This window comes from Onychostruthus taczanowskii, unplaced genomic scaffold (genome assembly GCF_017590055.1).
Source record: "Onychostruthus taczanowskii isolate IOZ18803 unplaced genomic scaffold, ASM1759005v1 scaffold15, whole genome shotgun sequence".
Lineage (NCBI taxonomy): Eukaryota > Metazoa > Chordata > Aves > Passeriformes > Passeridae > Onychostruthus > Onychostruthus taczanowskii.
Window position 1 is genome coordinate 6,222,243 of NW_024498685.1, and position 22,227 is coordinate 6,244,469.

Sequence of the window (22,227 nt, forward strand, 5' to 3'; positions counted from 1 at the left end):
TCTGATTTCTGTTACAAGAGGGAGGAAAGGAGAGAAATAGCAGTATTCACTTTGTCCTTCCTGATTAGAAAGGTCAACAATAAAATGGAGAGTTGGATGCTGGCATGGTTATGTTTGGGATTCTCTTCCTCCCAAATTAATGTAAAAAATGACCTGGAGCTCAAAAGGGCAGCAACATGAGAGAACTCTGATTTTCCAGTACTTGATGTAACAACGAAGCACTGCTTTTGGCTTTGTCAAAACTTTGATGGAAAAAACCCTGAGCAACTGAAGCTGCTGTTTAGACTTTCCCAGTATGAACGGAGGATGCAGAGCCTCCAGCTTGCCACAGGCATCACCTAATTCAGTGTTTAAAGATGTGCAGTAAGGAAAGGCTGCTTTTAATGCATTGCAATGAAGTGTCTGCAGATAAGAAAAAGCCTGGGAGGGAAGTTAAGCTGTTGCTTGTGATTGCTGGTTTTGACAGCAGGAAGAGACAGAAGTAACTTCTCTCTGAAATCATCCAAACTGTTCCCGATTCTTTCTGTGCCTTTTGCAAGGGCAGCCATATAAGGCAGCCCAAAGGGAGGGCCCCTGCCTTGCTCAGGGTGGGACTTGGGGAGCTGTGGGCAGAGCCGGGCAGCAGCTCCTCTCCTGCACCTCTCCAGGGACTCCAGGGTGTGCAGCAGCCGCCAGGAGAAGGATACGCCTGGAGAAAGTAGGTGCTGTTTGCCAGCTGCTTTTAGGTTTTTCTGTGTGTGTCTGTGGGATGCTGTGTGTGGATGGAGCAGCCCAGGAAAGGTGTTCCAGGCGGCTGTGCTTGCAGCTCTGCCTAGCCAGCCTCCTCCAGGCAGCCTCAGCACCCCAGAGTGAACAGATGTTCTTCGAGGTGCTTCTCAGGGACCTGCTGCAGGCTGACTGGGATGAAGGGCTTTGTGCTTTAATGTTTGCACCCTCCAGCTGTTCATTAAGAGAGCTGCTGAGGGAAGGGATGTATTTCTCTCTTTGCACTAGGACTGATGTGGAAATGTGAACTGATGCTCACCTTTCCGTGAGCAGTGTTAAGAAATGAGCCCTGTGTAGGAAAGTCATGTTAAAGTGAATACATGTAAATACTTTTGAAATAACTTGGAGGGCTCTGTTCAGGTGTACTACACTGGGAGTTCATTCACTACACATGAGGAGCTTTAAGCAACAGCAAAAACAGGCTTAATTTAAAAAAGGGGGGTGTGTGTGAAGGCTGAAATTGTCTCTCTAAAATATTCTACCGAGGCTAAAGTAACTGAATATGGGGTGTAAGAAATAAGGCAGCTCAAAAAAAGACATCCACTCTCAGTCTTACAAAATTATTAATGTTGCTTCTAAGAAATTGCTGCTCTGTATTAGCAGAAATTGAATTCTGCTTTACGAAATACATATTGATCTAGAAGAACCCTATTGTCTTTTCTATTTTGTTTACCTACTTGTTTGAGAGTAGCCAAATTAGCTACAAACATTAAAGGGCTTGGAGAAAATTGAGGATCAGGCCAGGAGTCTTTGATCTTTCCCCTTGTAGCAATATTAACCTCCCAGTATCAGTTATCATTAATGGCATCCTCCTTTTTACACTTGAGAAAAGTTGTTCCAGAGTACTGTGGACTGCAAGATCGGGTCCTGTGAGGTGACTGAAATAAGTTTTTTAAGTCTTAAATTCTTCCTGTAATATTGATGCTCTAGATAAGTTCCCCTGAGGTGTAGGTGTTGAAGTTCAAAGCCTCATTCAGGTGTGTTTTGGGCAACACTTCATTTCTGATCAGGGCACTTCAAGAACTGCTCAGCTTAAAGTAATCAGGTAGGATCAGCTCTCTCTGCTACTGCACAAGTATTTAAACACACTGTTTAAATAGTTCTAGGCTTTCTTCTTAACAATGTAATTTTGAAATTAATTTTCTTTGCTTCCTCCAGAAATCTCAACCTCTTTCTTTTCCCAGACTCCTGTTCCTTCTGTTGTTACTATCTCATATGTTTTTCTGACTTAATTTCAGAGGATGTGAGTGACAGCAGGTGACAGGCTGGCAGCTCGCACTTGTGTCACAGAGAAGCTCCGTGATAACAGCACAAAGTCATCTTATCAGCTGCTGGAGAACCTTGGGCACAGAAGACATCCAATCCCTCCTTCATGATTTTAAATATTGATCAGAGACAGCAATACCTGGCTGTTGTTGCGGGATGTCCTGTGGTGGTGCAGAAACTGCTGCGTACCCGGAGTGCAACCACTGTGGGCAGGATCAAGGCTCCACTCTCCAGCTGAGCACTCTGAGTGGAAATAGCAGATCTGCAGTGTTGTTGGAAGTCAGGGGGAATCTCAGCACCATGCAGTATTCTCCTGTGGCACTGAACCCAGAGTCCTCCATGGATAAGGGAGCCAGGATTCCCCAGAGCCCCGGGGAAGGCACAAAGGCTGCAGCCTGCTCGGACAGTGGAGCCAGCAGGGCCCGGACCACGGAGTGCTTCCAGAGCCAATATCTGACCAAAACCAGCACCCAGGGACAGGTCTACAACTTCCTGGAGAGGCCCAGTGGGTGGAAGTGTTTTATCTATCATTTTGCTGTGTAAGTACCTACATTTTCACATGATCTTTGGTGTAAGAAAAATTGGAAACTGCCCATTTAATCAAGGCAGTGGAAAAGCCCATTTAATCAAGGCAGTGGAAAAGCCAGTTCCTCAAAGAAGCAGCCACTATATACATTATCAGTTCCAGAGAAGGCTTTTTATTCTTCACATGATCTTTGTTTTCAAGGATGTACAGGTATATTTCGTATTTCTGAGGCAAGTCCTCTCTGCTCCTGGCAGTTGTGACTGCTGATTGAGCTGCTTTACACTGTTGCAGCTTCAGACACTGCAGTGTTTAGCAGATGTGGCAGGTCCAGCTGTGATCAGACACATTCTGCTCTTTTGTTTTGCTCATGTTAAAGAGCCAAAACAAGTAATTTGTTAGACAAATATATAACATTACTGGTTTGAATTGATTTATAGTCGTGAACATGAAATGAGTACAAACTTAGTGAAATGTTTTTCATTATACCATGTATGTAGTACATGGAAGGAGGCAATTAAGGCTTCCATTTACCCTTGTAAAGCAGTGGTTGATATATTAATCCAGCTGTTACTGTTTTCTTTGGTTGCTTATGGTATCTGTCAAGCTTAGCAAGACCTCAATTACTGTTCTGAATGGTGCTTAACAGAAAGATAATTTGTCATCTTAGCTGTAGAAAGGGTCCAGTTGTGCTCTCACAGAGACCAGAGCAAGTGTTACTGGCCAGCTGTGCCGAAAGGCCTTGCTTTTATTATAAAATTAGCATATTTCCTAAAGAAATGCAGAGTGTTGAAATTACTGTGTTTGTCTGAGATAAACTATGGCCTGATTGTATTTTGGGAAAAAGCCCATTATCAGTGGCTGCAGTCAGGAACTTTCCAGAGAAACATGGTAATTCTAGGGATGAACCCTAATGCTTCTATTTAGCATAAAATAGATAGTCTCATTAATACTTGCTTCCTTTCCCCCCTCAATATCATATACTTATTTTTGAAAGAATTTTTTGATGAATGAAATTTCTCCAAGCAAAAAGATAAAGCCTCTTTCAAGGACGAGGCTTATAGCATGCTTTATTCGTAAGGACTAAAAAGATGTGATTTGTGTCGATTTAAATATATGAATAGTCATGATTTAAGCCTAGTTGAGACTACTAATCCTGCTAAAATTCATTTGTTTCATCATCTGTGTTGCTTTTATCCCCAGCTGAGGTTGACCTTTAATATGCACTTTTTTATTCTGAAATGGGCATAAAGATAAAATTTAAATAATCTATACACCCCCACAGTACTAGAAAATTCGAGAAAATACTGATAATACCAACAGCAACTGTTTTTTAAAGGATTCTTACCATTTACATGAAAGAATATGTAAATTGAGTGCTCTTAAAAGTTATTTGTCTTTGAGGCTCCTAGAAAGGAAACATTTGAAACAGCTTTTGGCAAGCATTTTGTCTCAAGGATATTTTTGCTAATAATTATCCCAGTAACTACATGATGTGTTCATTTAAATAACAAGTTTCTGTTTTGGAAAGAACATGCCTTACAAGATTATATATCATTACAGCAAAACATTGCTAAAAAAATAAACTACTAATCTAAAATACACTTAATTTTATAATTAGAACAACCTGTAATTTATTTTTAAACAGCTTCCCGTGTTTTATGTGTGGGTTTGGAGGTAACTTAAGTGCAGCTGATTGATGGTGATGGTTATGACTATCTTCCTAACAAATCCAAACTTTCAAGTACATGGCTGATATTTGTGTAGCCTGGAGGAGCTGGATGTGCTCTGTCCTTTCTGTTCTTCATGTGCCACAAAGATCACACAACTCATGTACAAACTTGGGGGAACTTTCTGTCCAAGAGGGACTGGAGTCTGTTCTGATCTGGAGTCAGTTCTGCTAGAAAGAACCTGACTTTCCAAAACCAGGCAAGGTGAGGGAACAGCAAGTGCTCCAGGAGGTGACCTCTTCTCATTCTGAAATTACCCAAGATAATCGCCAGTAACACTTGTAGAAAGTTTCTTTTAAGGGAATAAGCTCAGGGTTCTTATGGAGCTTTAATTCCCTTTTCTAACGGTGTTAGAAAAGGGAATTATTTTTGCCTAATTAAATCTAGAATTTGTATTATTTTAGTGGAGTTATTGGAGTTTTAGTGGAGGCTGAAATAATGGCTTCAAAACAAAATGTTTGAAGGGGTGAGTGGATTTACTTGAGAATACCTCCTGCTGGTCTTGAAAACCTTCTCATTTGGATACTTTTCTGGTTTGGGACTGTGAAATACTTCACTTCCAAAAAGCCCAGTAGAGTAGAGGATTTCACTTAGCAAGAGCTGAAGGCTTGAGAAGCAGCTGCTCCATGAACTGAAAATGTATTTATCCAAACCAAGCAATTCCTGTGGCTATGTAAGAGCCTTGGGGTGTTGGAGATCACCTGTGTTAGAGCCCAGCTATTTGCTGTGAGGTCCTTAGTCCAGAAAAAGCAGCATGTGCCTGGCTTGGAATAATTTCTAAACTCAGCTATGCACTTGCTTAAATCACATCCAAATGTCAGGTATTAGGGTATAGCCCTCATGTTTTGTCTCTTTAAAGAAAAATATAACTTGTACTGGTGATGAGTTATTTATGACAGTGACCTTACTTGGCAAACCTACACATTTAAATAATTTAATTGCAGGTCGAGTCTTACTTGTGTGATGGATATATTTCTGAAGTCTCCATCCATTTAGTGACTACTGGAATGGCTCCAGTGTGGGCTGGAATGTTGTGTCCACCTGGCTGGCTGTCACTTACCACTGTTCCGTGAGCCACAGAGGCCACCTTGTGTCAGCTCGAGGTGATGTCGCAATGTGGGTTCCCGGCAGGAAACCCCTGAGTGTGCCCACGATCCACAGTATTTTCCCTGTCAGTTACACTCTGCTCACTGCAGTCCAACCCCCTTTTCATATCTTTCCCATTTCTCTGGAGCATGCAGGGATTGCTAATTTTGGGTTTTTGTACTGCTCTTGCCTGGGTAGATTAATTTTTCAGTTAAAAAGCCAAAGACTTAGCGGGAATCTGGGTTCCTTTGGACTAAGAAGTGAGGGAGCAGGACAACTGGCTAACACTGAACGTGGTGAAAGAGGGAGAAAGGAGAACCGAGGACTGAGACACTGAGAACCATGTTGGTTTGTGTGGAAGCTGAGACTGCTGCCAGTGATGCTGAAACTGGAAGAAAACAATACAAGAGCAGAGTAGCTCAAGAACACAGAGAATCTGACTTAAGCAGGAGGCACACAGGAAAAAAGAACAGGTTGTGCAGATCAGAAAGCTGGATACAGGCACAAAGGGGACAGCTGAAAAGGGTCAAGAAGCTCAGAGAGCCACTGGGAGGAAGAGGGGTAGGACACGACAGCTGGGAGCTAGGGAAAGCAGGAGTGTGGAATTCATGATGGGACAGGGAACCTTTCACCCACAGGCAACTAATTTGAATCTTGTCCAAGTCAATAGTTCAATAGAAGAAGAAGCAGTCATGGCTGTGGGGAGATACAAAAGGAGCTGTTGGTCCCAGTCCAGTTCTTAGCAAATGGATGTCACATCACCCCTGGAGTCAGCACAGCTGGAAGGGCTGCTCTCAGGCACTGGAGAAACCTCAGGCTGGCTGGGAGTGGAGGCAAGTCCAAGGCAAAAGGGAGGTCCAGGAGAGGGACTCTCAACTGTGTTCTCAGGCCTGCCATTTTCTTGTGTGTAACACTGCTAAAGCTGAAGTGAGAACTTGCAGCTGTTCCCGGTCACTTTGTGCTGGTTTGGCCGCTTGTTAAATGAGTATTAGACCTTGCTCTCATTCAAAAGGTAGACCAGCCTTTGTATCCCATAACCTCCTTTGGGATGAGGTGAGCTGATCTAGCAGCTCATGGCTAACAAGCCAGCACAGATTCTGCTCCCCTCATCCACCTCCAGCACTCAGCTTGCTCCTGCCAGCTGTAGTTGTCCTTCGAGAGTTAAACTTGGAGTTACACTTGGATAGCCAATTCAACTTTTGGCACCAGCAGAAGCCTACCCCAGTGGGAAAGAGTGGATGGTCTTCAGTCAGGTTAGTACTGCACATGAAGCACTTTGAAACACTTCTCCACTCTTGTTTTCTCAGTGGATCAAAATTACTTGTTGAATTTCATATAAAATTGTGCACAATAGTTGCAAAGTAACATTGCAAATCATCTGGCAAGTACTGCAGACCACCTGGTTTGACTGCAAAACATTTCATAAATGCAGAGTTTGGGTAGCCATAAAGTCTGCTCTGCAAGCTGCCTTGAGATTTCTGGGGAAACAACTCCTCCAAATGGTGACTTAGAGAGGGTAATGGCTCTTGCTCCAAAATATTCCAATGGGATGCTGCCTGTCTCTGGGAATTGTGTGATGAACAGGGAAAATGTCTTCCCTAGAGTATGGTTTCCCAAGAGCTGGCATGGTGGTTTACCAATGCCAAAAAACTTTGGTGCCCCTCTGCCACCTTCCCTTCTTCTCTTCTGGACACACATTTCTGCTGCACAGCTCATGTTTCTTCTGGCACTCACTGGAGCCCTCCTACGCTTCATCAGCTCCCTGTAATGGCAGGAATCTAGATCAGCAGGAAATGAGGAGCTTTTGGGACCTTAAGGAGTTGCAGCATGTCAGCAAGTGGTCTAATGGGGCTGCATTAACACAGTTGGCCAAGACTGGAATGGAATGAGGCAAAGTTCTCTTTTTTTTTTTTTTTTTTTTTTTTTTTTCCTTTTTTTTTCCCTCACCAGAGAGCTGTGGTGTGGGCTCATTTTTATATGAAAACATGCCCTAGATTTACTTTGTTACCCCTCTCCTCCTCCACACTGACTCCCACAGCTCCTTCAAAGAGAAGCACGTGTGCACACACACACTCACACTCACACACACTTACCTGTTCCTGGCAGTTTGTTGAAAATAAACCCTCCACTGAAGAGTTACTGCTGAATAATTCAAACTGCATGATCCTTACAAAAATGTGAACAACATCAATAACACCACGGACTTAAAACTTCATGAGGAAAGTACAAAAAGATCAAAAAACATGTTTATAAAAGGGGGGGCTAGCCAGAAGTGGGTTTTTTCCTTCAGAAAAGATTCTGTGTACCAATGTCTGTGTCACTGTGAGTAGTACATAAACAAGTGAATTCAGATTATTTGGACAAATTTAAAATTGCAATTTTTTCCTATTGTTTCTCCTCAGACTTTTCTTTCTCAGGTTTTTTTACTTCCTCCAACTCCATGTAAGAAATGCTAGTCGTGTTCTGTTAATGAAATTGCAGTAGTTCAGAGCCACCATTCTGGCTGATATTCCATTTTTGTTTGGCATACTACTGTTGCTGATGTAAAGAACTTTAAAAGGCAAAAAATGCAAGGGTCTAGTGGTTCCATTTAATAGGGCACTTGCCTTCATATATTTTGATTCTTTGAGTGTAGCAGCTCTTTAGTGAACTGAAATAAGTTAGCACAGTGTTCTCCAGCTCCTGTTTTTATCTGGAAGTGAAGCATATTACCCATTATTTATAACTGTTTATCTCAAAGGGACTGTCAAATTCCCATTTTTGTCCTTTCCACAATTATCTCTAGAATGCAAGCAGATATTTTGCTTTTTCCAATGATGTGATTGTAATAGGACCAACACAAGCAACAACTAAAGTTCAGAGTAATTATAAGCACATGTCTGGTTTTGAGATTCTGGCTTTGACCTTGATGTCACAGCTTAATATTGGACATGGTGTACTTTCATAAGAGTAAGGCTTATTATTGTTATTATTATTATTATTATTATTACTCATTACTTATTGTGTTCAGGGTGTTTCTTGCCAGCATAACAGTTACTTATTTGGAATTTTATATAGAAATGTCACTGACAAAGTTTTCAGTTTAGAATTACAATGGCTAGTTTTCATCTGTGTACTAACTACTGGGAGGTACTAAGCAGATGTCTCTGATGACAAGCTTCAGGTACCAAAAGAGGAGCAGTATTGAAGAGAAGAAACTCAAGAACTCCTTATACATTAAAGTGGGATGTTCTTCTTACTAATTTGTTGCATGGATGAGATGGTGGAATGGCTGAAGTTGCTAATGAAGGTTCACTGATATTAAAGAAGATTGTCACTAGGGTTCTGTAAAGGATTACAGGATTTGGTTGTTCTAAAAATACGTGGGGGTAGTTATTAATTTTTAACCTCTCTCCCTAAGGAAATGAGGTTTCTGCAACCACACTGTCTGAGCATGTCTGTCTGAAAGGGCCTTACCAAAAACCTTTGAGCCAGCTGGCGAGTTCCAGCTAACATGGACAGGGGATGAGACATGTCAGAGATACTGTGCTTCTTCTCATTTGGTTAAAACAGACATTTGTCTAGAGGAGAGAGAAATCAATATCCCCAAGATGAGAACAATTCACTTGGAGGTCCTTTGGATTGTTTGGCACCAAGGAGTCTTTTCAGGAGAGAGATGCTAGGAAAGCTCCTAGGGAAGAACTTGGATCTGGGAGTACTTTGTGTTAGGCACTGTTACCTAACCACAGGGCACAAAGCCACAGCATGAGTAAGTTCTATTTTCATTTTTTGAATTGTTGATGACTTTTTCCATCATTTCTGTAAGAAATTCAATCCATCTTATTCTAGAAGCTCAATTTTCTAATAATCTGAGCAATTAATATACATTAACATCTGCCCCCATGGGCTAATGTTGTTTCTGTAGTGAAAACAAATACTGTAGCCATTGCTATGGTGCTGTTGATGGAATTTGGTTTTGCTTTTCTGTTCTTACAGAAACCAGCAAAATAAAAACATATTCCTTGATATTAATGTTGCAATTGCTTGTGAACCTGAGGACTCCATATGGTACCAAATTCAAGAAGAAAAGTGATGATCAAGCTGGCATTAACTCAGCAGATGTCTTCTCACAGCTTCATTATATACATTTGTTCTTTCCTTTCCTTCTTCTGCACCCAAGAGACGTTATTTAATGTGAGTACTATGAGGAAGCCGGTGCTGCATTTTGAATGGTGGATGGAATTTCCTGTTCCCTTGGAGGTGGGTCCTAAATCACATGCCAAAACCTACTGACTTTTGTGTTACAGTCAAGGTTGGTGATAAAAGTATCAGAATCATCAACACTGAAGTCATGATGATGGACTGGTTTTGTCACTGTTTAAAGAACTGATTATGTCTCTTCTAGAAAGAAGCTGTAGAATCAGAATGGAAGATTGCAAAACATGCAAAGATAAGAGAAACACAGAAGCACAGACGTCAGTGGAAGATACAGGCACTCGGTGGAATCAAGGAGCTTAAATCCACGGAAAGGCAGGGCATTAAGTAAAAAGCTCCAGTAAAATCAGTGCTCCTGGTGATTGTAAGGGATGCACGAATGCAATTTGTCAGTTCTGAAGTACTGCCAGATAAACTCATAGAAAAACCGAAATCTTAGTGCTCTTCAAAGAACAGCAATTAAGTTAGGTTGTCAAATGTTTGGAAATGTGAAGTGCTCATTACTAACGGAGCTGTGGATGTTTTATAAATAACATCCAACAGCATGGGTCAGTAGATCCAGAAAGTTGGTTTCATGTGGGAGATTTTTTTGTAGGATGTGTGGCTCATGCTGTGGTTTGAACAGCATTGGTTTTAGCTGTTGATCCAGCCCTGTTTGTGATGAATTCTGTATATGCAGGTAATTTCACTATTTTTAAGTGAAATTTTAAATTCCCTTGGTGTTGTAGAAATATTGACTTACTCTTTTGGAGAGGAACCAGGAGGGCAACTTAATGTTATGTGCAATGGAGCTATTGGGCATTTCTGGGTGCAACTCAGAAAATACAGCTGAAAACAGATATCCTCAGTATATCCATGCAATAGGTTGGATTTTCCTTTGGTTGAGGGCTTCAAAGCTCTGAAAATATTTTATTCTAGGTAGAAAAAAGAAAATCAGATATGGCCAAATTCTCTGCTAGGCATGATCCCTGTTAGTAGAGTCCAAACCTAGGCAGGTTTCCATTAAAACGTGTCTGGTCTCCTTCTCCACTTCTGCTGAAACCAACACATTCCCAGACTATTTCTAACTTTAACATACTGGTATTTTCAGCAGAAAAATTGTCCCTTTACCAAAATTTCCAGCCAACTCTAATTTGTGTATGATCGCATATGGATAAGCATAAGACATTTCAAAGGCACATCAAACCTCAGGAGCCTGGAAACAGATTTATGAGAGAACTGAGTGACATCAAAACTTGCCCATAAAGGCATGGGGACAACCTTCTCTTAATGACCTAGAAACTCCTTTGGATAACAAAAATATGTAAGGACTAGGAGTGAGGTTTTATTCAGAGCAGCAGGAATGTTTTTCAGAAGCACATGGCTATTCAACACGAGACAGCAGAGTCCCATTTAGAAGAAAATGTTTCATTCACTCAGGAATGAGAACATGCACTTTTAGAGTATGAAAAAAGAAAAAAAATGCTCTCCTTAGTTTTCCTGCCACAAAATGGCCAGTTAAAATAGAAAGCAGCCCATGCCGCTGGAGCCCCTCAAAGAACTTTCTGTTTGCTAAACTCATTTATTGTCCCTAACAACAGCCTGACTTAGAGCTTTTGGTCTCCTTTAGACAACTCTGTAGTCTGTCATCCAGAAAAAAGCTGAAACTCCAGTGGGTGTAGTTGCACATAGATTTACTTGGACATATTAGCCTAAATTCAGTGAATTTTTCTTTTAATTTAAGTCCAGCTGAAGCAACTGAATTTCTTCTCCCCTATTGTGATAGTAGGTTGGAACATTTTGGTTTAGTTTCTTAGACTCATGGGACAGTTTGGGTTGGAAGGGAACTTACAGATCATTGAATTCCACCCCCTGCCATCGGCAGGGATACCTTCCACTAAAGCAGGCTGCTCAAAGCTTCTGGAGAAAATAGGAGATAGAATAAAGGATTATCTAAGGAATCTAAAAGGCAGGGTTTCCATGTACTTTCAACTGGAACATGTAGAAGCAATTTGTAGTTACCTACCTGGAGGGCTTTCACAGAGTGAAGAGAGGCACAGTAGCTCAGTTTTGAGGAAGGAACAGGACACATCTGGCTGTGTTAAAATCATCAGCAACTCACGGTCCAGGACTCTCAGTTCTACAGAGCATGGGTTTTGATAGCTTTTCCATAACAATTTTTGTTCATTATAGAGCTCATATTTTTCTAATAATGGTTTTTTTTTTCTAAACAAAACTTTGCAGAGTCAACAAAGTTTGGTAAAGCCCAGAAGGCCACAAAGCTACTGTTTTGTGCTTGGTTGCCAAGGAGTATATCTCTGTCTGTGAATTTACAAGTTTGTCCCCTCCCCACCCATCCCTTTTTTGTTGTCCAAGAGATAACATTCCCACGAGCATCTGGTATATCAGCGCTTCAAGTACATTTATCTGCAGGAGATAAACACAAAGCCCCACATGCACAGTTTTTGCTAGAAATGGAATTATTTGCTGCAAAACTTAAAAGGAGGAATTATGACTACTCCTCCTTTAATAACTTCATTAGGCTTGTCTTCCATGGAAAATAAGTTTGTTACAGCATGACCTTTGAAAGGTTCACCCTGGAGAAAGTGCTTGACATCATTTTGCTCTGTGTTAACCTCCTAGTTCCCAGTGTTTGTAGGCTTCAGTGAAGTGTGCTCATGGTCAATAAATCTATTAAACAGAATTTGTACCTGGCTACAACAGCAACAGAAACATGTTTCCAGTCACACCAGCTACTTTCCAAAAGGAAACAATGTTTAGGAGGACCAGGGCATAAAGAAGCACTAATTTGCAGCCTTTAACAGGACTGCCTCTTTAATCTGGTTAACACATGGGACAGATTTAAGGATGATGGTCTAAAAGCATTGATGAGAAAGCAGTTGTATTTTTGTGTATACCTGAGGCTTAAGGAACTAAGAAGTCAAGAAATGCTAATATTTCATTTACATTAACAAGATGTCTCTTTGGAAAGCATGACACTTCATCTTCTGTAAGTGTGAACGGTGTTACATGAGAATCTGAAACCAAAGGGGAGGTTCTCAAATACTCCTATTTCCTCTGATATGTAAAATATTTTTTTTTCTGCTCAAAGAGAGAACAAGGAAAAGTCTTCAAATAGGTGATCGGGAATAAATTTCCATCTTCAGAAAAAAAAAAGTTGGAAAAGAAAGCCACGTGTTTTGAGAGGAAATACTTCACTATTTTTAGTACCTCTTTGGCAGAAAAGGGAAAAAAGTATTTGCGGAAGTAACAACTCAGGTTGTGCCTCAACATCCTCAAGAATCATAGAAAGAAAGAAAGAGAACAAAGTACTAGAAAGGAGAACCTCAGATAGGATAGGAAAGATTAGACCAGCTCTACTAGCTGGCAATTATTTATATCTCTGCTTTATTAACTTCCTGCCTTTAGGAACTGAACAGCTGCCAGCGGGTGAAACTGTTCTCTGTGGATGCCAGTAGCTGCCTGCAAGCCAGTAAACAATCAGGCCCTGTTTTCTCACCCTTACAGCACAGAGAATTGTCCTTTGCAGGAGAGGGTATCGACAGCAGGGGCAGCCTGAGGAAGCCAGGCTGGAGCTGGTGAGGAAAGGGAAATTGCCATATGGCAAGCTTTAAATAGCTTCACCCCAAGCCAGCAATATGAAACACGCACCCATCCACTTGCCTTACCTATAGGTATCCCAGAAATCCAATCAGAAATATTTAGGGACACCCAGGATCTGTTTGGCACTTGCTGATGAGTTGACACTGGTAGACTTTGCCACTGCCTTTGAGGGACATCTTGTCCCTCTAACCAACACCTGCAGTGAGACCCTGAGACAAACCCAGAGCTATTCAGGGAGGAGCCTTGCTGAGGGTTTGCCTGTGGCACCATGCATCCAGCTCTTCATAGGGAATTTGGCACTCACCAAGCTTTTTTCCTCCAGTGTGTTTAGATTGGTTAGAGCTATGTTTAGCATTCCAGAGGCTGTTAGGAGCAGTCCACGAGGAGCTTTTCTGGTTGCCTGAGAGGCAGAGAGGTGTAGCTTGTTGGATTCTGCAGGTCAGCTGGCAGTTAATTGAGCTGTTTAAGTGTGGACTCATCAAAGCTAACCTGCATTGTGGTGTGTGGCCCAGTGACAGTGACAGTAACTTAAAGGAGGCTGTGAAGGCAGCATGCACTGACTGCTGCCTCAGAGATATCAGAGGGGGAGGAAGATGCAGCTGCACTGTGCTAGAGAAAAGGTGCAGAAGGACTGTTGGTTTCTCTGGGAGTGGGTTTACTTGGGGTGCAGGGAGGACTTGACCTTTGTTTCCACTACTTGTCTGCAGCCCTTTTGTCATACCTCAGATACCACTTATTCACCAACCTCCACCCGTGGCTTCTTTCCAATAGCCTGTGGTGAGCACTGGGCATAAACTGCTGCAAGTGCACACAGGGACATCACCAGCCATGGCTAAACCCTGGCTATGGGACTGTTGTGTAAACCAGGGGTTCTGTATGGCACCTCAAGGCTCTCAGCTCCAGCCCTGTCCTGCCTCTTCCTCCAGACATACGAAACCAGGGGAAAAGCAGTCCCAGCTTCTTCACACTGAAGGTGTGTCCATCCATGAACTGCTGCCTGGCTTGTGTGGTCATGTACTGTGAGATCACTGCCTGGACATTTTGGCCTTGTATTTGGTTTTGTATCTATCTTGACACACTCCTGTTATTTTTACCTTCTTAAGTCTGTCTACCTCTGGCTGAAAATTCCAGAAATTGTCCCTCACCTGTCTCAAATGCAGTTTCTCAGCAATTCCAGTAGAGGACAGGCAGATCTACTTCCATGTTGGTTCCAGAGCAGCAGGGTTGTTCCTGCCCACAGCAGGGTTTTATTTTTGTTTTGGGGTGTTCTTTTAATGTTTGGGGTCCTTTTTGTTTTCATTCGTTGATTGGGGGTTTTGTGTGTTTCATTTTTTGTTATTTTGTGGTTGTTGCTGTTCTTGATGCCCTTGCTAAATCGTTAATCTGTGCATGTCTTTGACTTTGTCCCCACTGCAACTGAATTGGTACTCAGCTCATGTGAGCTGCCCTTGGTATTCATTGGGAAGGAGTGACACTCACTGGCCAGAGGATATAGTGCCATAAATTAAGTGAATTTAAAGGGTCCTTTGAATGGTTTTAGTGTGTGATTTGGAAATTAAAAAAAAAAAAAAAAAAAAAAAAAAAAAGAGAGAATCTCAATATGTAAAACCAGGAGAGAACAATAAGCTCAAAGTTACAACACCTGCAGGCTGTGTTGGCAGTTTGGCATCTCTTAGTAAAAAAGAGATGCCAATTGTCCTCCCTTTTACATCCTCATGCATCTACAGCTTGGATCTGTATAATTTTTTTTCTTTTTTTTTTTTTTTTTTTTTTTTTTTTTTTTTTTTTGTAAATCTCTTTTTAATTGCTTTTTCTGAAGCCTAGAAGGAGTTATGGTTGACGATGTAGTGATAATATCTACAGGGTATGTAACAATACTGGTTTTTATCTTTGCTTCTCTTAGAGTAGAAAATGTGTAAAGTACGCTCTCATCCTCAAGGTCTTGGTAGAAAATATTTAGGATGTGAATTCTCCATGGATTTTTTATGTATTACTAGTGAGTGCACTGAAAGAAGTTAAAGGTATTTTGAAAGAATATAACTGAAATGGCAGGGATCTGGAAGAAGTTAAGAGTCTGAACTCAGAGGAAGTGACTGTCTCTTTGTACATTTCTGGTGGAGTTGTTTGATGTGCTGGTTTCAGGGACAAGCCAAGTTAAAATGTTCCCTTCACCATTGACTGAAGGATATTCTGAGCTACAGGAGAGTTCTGTGGGCCTTCAGCACAGTCCTGATGTGTGGATAAATCTATTCACCTTTTTGTGTCTTTCTCCATGTACCCATCACTGGGATTGCTGATTGGAAGTAAAAGGTGTTTGGATAAAGAAACTCCCTGGTGGAGCACAGCATCCAGTGGAGTGAGGTGCTCAGTACTGATCTCATATTAAATGTATAAGAAAAAGAGGTTCTTATGGCCCTGCTTACCTTACTTTTACATGGAAGGCAGTGCTGCTGTGTTAAGAAAGGGCTAAAGTTCTGCAGTTTTCCAAGCCTAGACTCTTCTAGTGTTGGACAATGGCTTTGACCCCTTTATTAACCATTTGCCAAATGCTGGCTTGTATTTCAGTATCTGTCCTCAAGGCTTTTCTCTGATCTCCTTTTTGGAGTATCACTCTCCAGGAATGATGGGTTCTGTCCCCCCTGCTGGTTTATGTTTTTGGACAGTGCAGCAGCTCAGGTTTTAGTGTGCCTTGGACAGATCTCTGCACCCCTTATAACACAGCACTGTTTTCAGAGATAAATATATGGGGATGAAACTGGTGAATAATATGTCTGGCAACTTGTGCATGTTGAAGCAAGAGGAGTAGCAGGACTGAGTGAAGGGTTGTGACACTCATAAGCCATGAGAGCATGGCTGAGATCTGTCCTGAGCTAAAGATGCTGTTACCTATGGCTAAGATGTATTATCTGGATCCCTTTTCTCTTATATTGTGGCTCAGGATAGGTAAATATTGAAGAAATGCAAACTTGATTCAGAGACAATTGTACATGTAGAGTTCTAAACACTACTTATGAAATCTGTTTATTAATGGTGGCCCTAATCTTCTCAAATCTCCACTTGTGATTAGATAGTGTCAGAGTCCTTCCAGAGCCTGATAAAAGGAAACAGAACCTTTTGTTTTTATAACTTCAAATCCAGTTTTAGGCTTGAAGAGGTCAGCTGTTGTCTGTGTGGCAGCTGAGAAACAACTGTCTCTCCTTGCCTGTGTTAGCACATTCTTGCAATTTCCTTGCAGTGTGTGAATGATCAGACCAAACACACCAAAGAATTGTTTCCAGTGTTCATTATCACCTCTTCAGTGTTCCTGGGGTTCCTAAGGCAGTCTAAAACTCTGAAGCACTCCAGAAAGAGAAAAAGGAAAGCTGAAGGGCTCCATAGATATCAATATTGTCCCATTTTCCCTGGTTCTAGTCGTGGTTTGAAAGTGCTGCATAAAGAATATTGGGCTCAGCCTACCCTCTGAGGCAAACATGTTTTGGGGGTTTTCCATATCCAAGCAGTTCTCTGCAGTAGATTTTCTATCCTCTATCTGTGTTGTGAGAACTTTGTCTCTCTAGATATATATATATAGATCTATACATATGAAGTGCATCTATGAGTAAATAAGTGGAACAGGCTGTCCAGGGAAGTGGTGGAATCACCATCCTTGGAAGTATTTGAAAAGTGTGTAGTTGGGGCACTCAGGGTTTTGTGGCAGACATGGGATTGTCAGGTTGATGTTTTGATGTTTTGATCTTTGAGGCCTTTTCCAAGCGAAATGATTCTGGGATTCTGTATCAAGAGCTCCTTTACATCTTCGTGTATACATGACTGCTGAGCCCCCAGCCTCAGGTGGAAAAGCTCCTGAGGAAAGGCCAGAAGCACAGTGTGGGCTGTGAGAAGAGAGGGAAAAGCAAGAGTGAGAAACAACCTCTGAGCACCGAGGTGAGAGAAGCAGGAGAAGGAGGATGAGGTGCTGCAGGAACCAGAGCGGAAATTCTCTGCAGCCCCTGGGGAAGGTTTATCCTGAAGGACTGGAATCCTGGAAGGTCCCACAATGCAGCAGGGGAGAAGTGTGAAGAGGAGGAAGGAGGAGAAGGGGCAGAGACAAAGTGTTGTAGTCTGACCACAACCCTGCATCCCCTAGCCCTCTTTGCTGCTTGCTCATGAGTGAGGGAGGGAGGCACAGGAGCTGGGAATTAGGGACTCAGATTGAGCCTGGGAAGTGGAGGTCAGGGGGACATGTTTTAGTCTTCTTCCCATGCTTTGTGTAGAGCTTGAGGTTTGTTCCTATCAAGTTTTAGGAGATTCCTCTATGTTTGCTCTGTAGCCTGTGCAGGCACCACTAACCAGGCACCACTGCTCTCAAGCTTAGTGACCAAACTCCAGGGCTTGTGTCAGCTGTGGACTTGATGAGGTGCATTTCATCTCTTCTTCTGGAGCGCTGATGAAAGTGTCCACTGGGACCATGGATAAACTCCAAAGGAATTCATCTTGTCACTGGTCTCTAGGTTGTACAAGAGTTTTCCCCCTTCCTGATAAGCTTTTCCACCTGTAATTTTCATGTGAAACTGCCAAAACTCACTGAGTGTAGTTTGTGTCTCTGTTAAAGTTGTACAGCAATCAGTGAAACATGAGACATTCACTATGACAATCTTCCCTTGAGAAATATATTTGGCATTGTGAGATTTGCCTGTTGATTTACTGTGTTCAGCCTTCCTGTCATTTTTATTCCATGTTTCTGAATGCTGAATGAATGCAAAATTATGATACTCATTTGACTAGGAAGAATTGACTGATTAAACACAAAGTATTTGTGATTAAAAAGTTATGTGAATGAGAGAGAGAAAAAACTAGATCTAGATTTACAGTTCAACTTGACGAGTCACTAAACACTGTTTTCTTTTTACAGATTTCTCTTGGTGCTGATTTGTTTAATATTCAGCGTACTGTCTACTATAGAGCACTATTCTGAGTTTGCCATTGGAACCCTTTTCTGGATGGTAAGTGAACTTTTTTGGGGAAGGGTTGATCAGTTTGACTAAACCTGAATTGCTTTCGGTGAACAAGGGAGATAACTTAAAAATCCTCACGCAGAGCATGCTAGCAGGACATTTAAAAGAGTGCCTGCTTTCATTAAAGGAAGGTCACAGTGTAATGGGGATTATTATTTTCTAGATCCTTGAACTATGAGGACACTTGTTAGATTACCAGTTTTTATGAACTTGCTTTTCCCAAAGTACATCTCTTGTAGTGGACAACTGGTGTTCATCAGTCTTAGGCAGCATGGAACAGGATATTCTGTAGGAATGAATTTTTAAAGTGTGTATTTTCTAAGTCTTATGGTAAAAATTTGGCCAAGAGCATTGCTTTTCAGAGGCAGGTGATTTCTTTCAGCCTGGTTTGCTACTCTGAAGAACAGGAAGGAAGAACTCCTATCACACTGCTGTCACCAGTGATTTGGATTTGAAGTTGGTGCTTGCTTGGTGGGAATCAAAAGTACAAATAACTTGCATGAGGACACTAGACAATGTCCCTTCTCTGTTCCCCCCTGCCTCTATTCACCTTTAGGGAGAAAAAAAATGGAGATTAAACATCCTTGATAAAAATGGAGTAAATAACTTTCAAATGGTTCCTTGCAATATCTGTATTTTAGCCACTCAAATCCTCTGATCTCTGTGTGTGACAATATCAGTATTCTTACTGTAGTTTCCTTTTGCCAAATGGTGAATTTTGATGTGATAGAATTTGGTTTTCCATCTGGTTGGAAAATAAAAATCAGTTATTTCTTTGTTTTCCTATGGCTTATGCTACATTAGCATGTACAGCTTTTGTGTGCAGTTGACTGAGGCATCATTAGATCCCAGAGTTATTCTGAGGTCTTAATTAAAGATAGCCCTTTAGCAAATGTTGCTTGGCCTTTAAGCCACAATTAAGTGTCAAGCAAAGTGCAGTGTTCTGCCAATCATGTGTGGTCCTCTCCTGCTCCCTGAGATGTGGTGATTACAGGTCAACACGGACACTGCTGGAAGCAGTGATCCTGGCTCAGCTGATTTTTTTCTGTGCAGATGGAATGTGCGTGTCCAGACACATTTTTAGACAAAGAGTAATGAGATGGAGACAGATGTGTGACTCTCAGAGTGCCCACACAGCACTGCCATGCTATGAATCATGCCAAATGAATTATGCTCAGTCAATGAAACAATTTCTTGGCCTCCTTGTGTCACAGCCTTACCCTGGGGGATGCATCTCTGGAGTTTTTCCTCCTGCTGTTTCCTTAGTTTCCTTCCTAGAAATGGCCAGTACGCAGGGTAGCTGTTCTGCTGGCTACTGTAGAGTCACCTGCCTAGAACACATTTGTCTTAAAACTTGGTTTGATCTGAAATAAATTCACTTCAATTACAGAAGATTGTTTTTGGAGCTAATCAAATCACTTTTTATCATAGAGTTGGGAGACTTCTTGTTGCCAGGAGTTAAATGGTTGGACTCCTGCTTGGAGCACATCTTCCCACCTTTACCTGAAGGAATTCTCAACTGGCTCTCCCATTTGAGCCAGAAAAGTATTCACCCCACAGAAGTGTGGAGATTGCTGTTCTCTTTACTCCTGGGAGGATCATTACTCTGATCTGCTTCATACCACAGCTGACTGTTGATAAAACTAGAGTTTTGTCTCTCCAAGTGCATTCTGCCTGCTCTCTTGAAACTGGGAACAGAGGACACTGCCAGTGTGGTGATAATCAAAACTGGGCCAAAGCATCTAGTGAATCAAGTTCAAAGTGAAATTGGTTTGTTTCTCTTGTGAGTGAAGGACCCTGTAATTCTTTTTATAGCCCTCAGCAGCAAATAAATATGGCATGTGATGCTTGTGGTATTTCCCCACTTGTGAGAAAACTGCTTTTCATTGTATTCAGGTAGATTAACAATTGGGAAGGATCGATGTCAAAAATGTCCCATTGCAAGTTGCTAAGGCCTGACAAGAGGGATAGTACTTGGTACTTGAAGACATGGAAATGTTTTTGTGTTTTCACAGGGAGGGTGAGATGGTGTGCCAAGTACAATTTTGGATAATATGAGTCACTGGAGTAGAGATGAGACATTGGTAACAGATGTAGCACTAGATGTGTCCTGAGACACCAGAGCCTGGTGTTTCAGAGATGTCATTTTGTTAATGTTCTTAAGACATCTGGATGGTCTAAGAGAATTTCTTGTCAGGTGTGAAACTGATTCAGACAAGCTCTGTGACCATACCACGGAGGGAATATCAGAGTGTTTGTAGCTAGAATAGAAAAAGGGGACTGAAGAAGCAGTTGCTGGAACTAAGTGTAAAAAAATCCCCAAATGTTTACTCTCCTCCCATTTCCTAAGCATATATTCTCAAGTCTCTGACAATTCAAGTGAATTCTGGAGGAAAGGAATGTGACTTTTAGCCCTGTGTTTCAGTGGGAAGGCCAATCTCTTGTCTTTGAGATGACTGAAAACATTGCATAGCCACAGGTTTAGGTGCAGGCTGATGCTGGGCCTCCTCTCTGCTGCAGTTGTTTTATTTGATGCTCTTGCTTGGGCTCAAAGGAAATGTTTGTTCTTTGTATGTACAAACAGAAGACAACATGTAAATCTCCATCACTGTGGTAAAATCAATTTACTTTCACGATAGCAGGATTGGTGAAATTGCTTGTCTTGAACTTGAAACGTTGTTGTTTGAAGGATGTCTTTGTTCTCATGCTACCAAATATTTTGTGTGTTCCCTGTCACTCTTTCAAGAGTTCTTCCCAGCTCTGCTTGACATACTCCAATTTAATTTTTTTCATATATACACGTTGTATGAGATTTGTTAATTTCTGACTGGGTTTCTTTCCCTCTTCTGAGTATTTAGTAGCCAGCATGTGAGGGAAGTCACAGTGGCATGGGCACAATGGCTTGTATTGGTAAACACCAACAGAATGGGTAATGAAGAACACAGCTCTTTCTGAATCTTTTATACTTGCAGAGAGAAGCCCAGAGTTTCCAATACTGTTAGAAATGGATCACAATAAAAATGTGCATGCTGTTTAACAATGTACAAAGCTTAAATGAATGTACCATTGGTTTTTGTTCAGATTGTGCCTGTAGTGTGTTATGAAAATGAACCTGTAGCTTCCTCAGCCTTGCTTGGTCCTGTATCTGTACCAGAGGAAGATTTCTCACTGGTCCATCCAGCAGTACTTAGGATCTGATGCATTAAAATTTCTTGTACAGTGTGTGGGGAAGCAAGTGCAGTGGAACAAGGCAGAGTTGTGGATAAAGTATTTGCAACACTCAAGAGGATCCTGAGTTACAGCTGAGTTTCAGTCCCAGTTGCCCCAGGTTTAGGTAACATTTTTTTCTCCCCTTTTGTCTCAAGTTATAATTCTCTAATAATACCATTATAATTTTATCTGGTTCTATGATTATTCTGTTGAAAAAGTGTTTCTAAAAATTGCCAAAGCCTCTTGATTAGGCTTTTGCCTCTGCAGCAAGAGGCTGTAATGCTTTCTTGATGATCTAGTAGTTTGTGTGTCAGTTTTGATTTGTAAATGGCATCTAGATCTTTCAGGATACGGAATGAAAAAATAAACTATGAAATGGGTCAGGTGTACCTCCTTTGAGGATTAATCTGTTTTCATGGTTAGAGGCCATATATTTTTCTACCAGGAGAGGTCACCATGGTAGTTTCTAAAAGACCAGTTTTTATTTTTATTTAATTGCAAAAGACTTTGCAAAAAAAGAGCTTCTTAGCTTGTGGGACAACTTTCACTAACTGTGCCAGTCTAAAAACAGCAACAAAATATTATTTTCATCATACACATGATGTTTTTACACACTGTGAATGACAGCACAACAAACACACAATTTATATAATGATAGTGTTACAGCAGTAAGGGAAAAGTTCTGTCTGATTTAGTATCTTGACATTAATTATTTTTTAAATTTAAGAATACTGAGTGTATTCTTAACTTGGAGAAAATAGACTGGTTTTGCTATAAATCATATTGAATCAAATGGTAAGTTCAGGCGCTGTGGTACCTCCCTTTTGGAGACAGACTTTATTCATCTGATTTCCTC

The 22,227-nt window shown here is 41.3% G+C and overlaps 1 protein-coding gene across 1 annotated transcript in view; it reads left to right on the top strand.

The window, feature by feature from the left end:
• Positions 1 to 2,187: 2,187 nt before the first annotated feature.
• LOC121332940 (potassium voltage-gated channel subfamily KQT member 1-like) overlaps positions 2,188 to 22,227 on the top strand; it is a 416,905-nt gene continuing 396,865 nt past the window's right edge. The window contains exons 1-2 of the mRNA XM_041398878.1: positions 2,188 to 2,570; positions 18,059 to 18,149. Coding sequence (XP_041254812.1) covers positions 2,188 to 2,570; positions 18,059 to 18,149 — 474 coding nt within the window. The remainder of the gene's footprint in view (positions 2,571 to 18,058; positions 18,150 to 22,227) is intronic.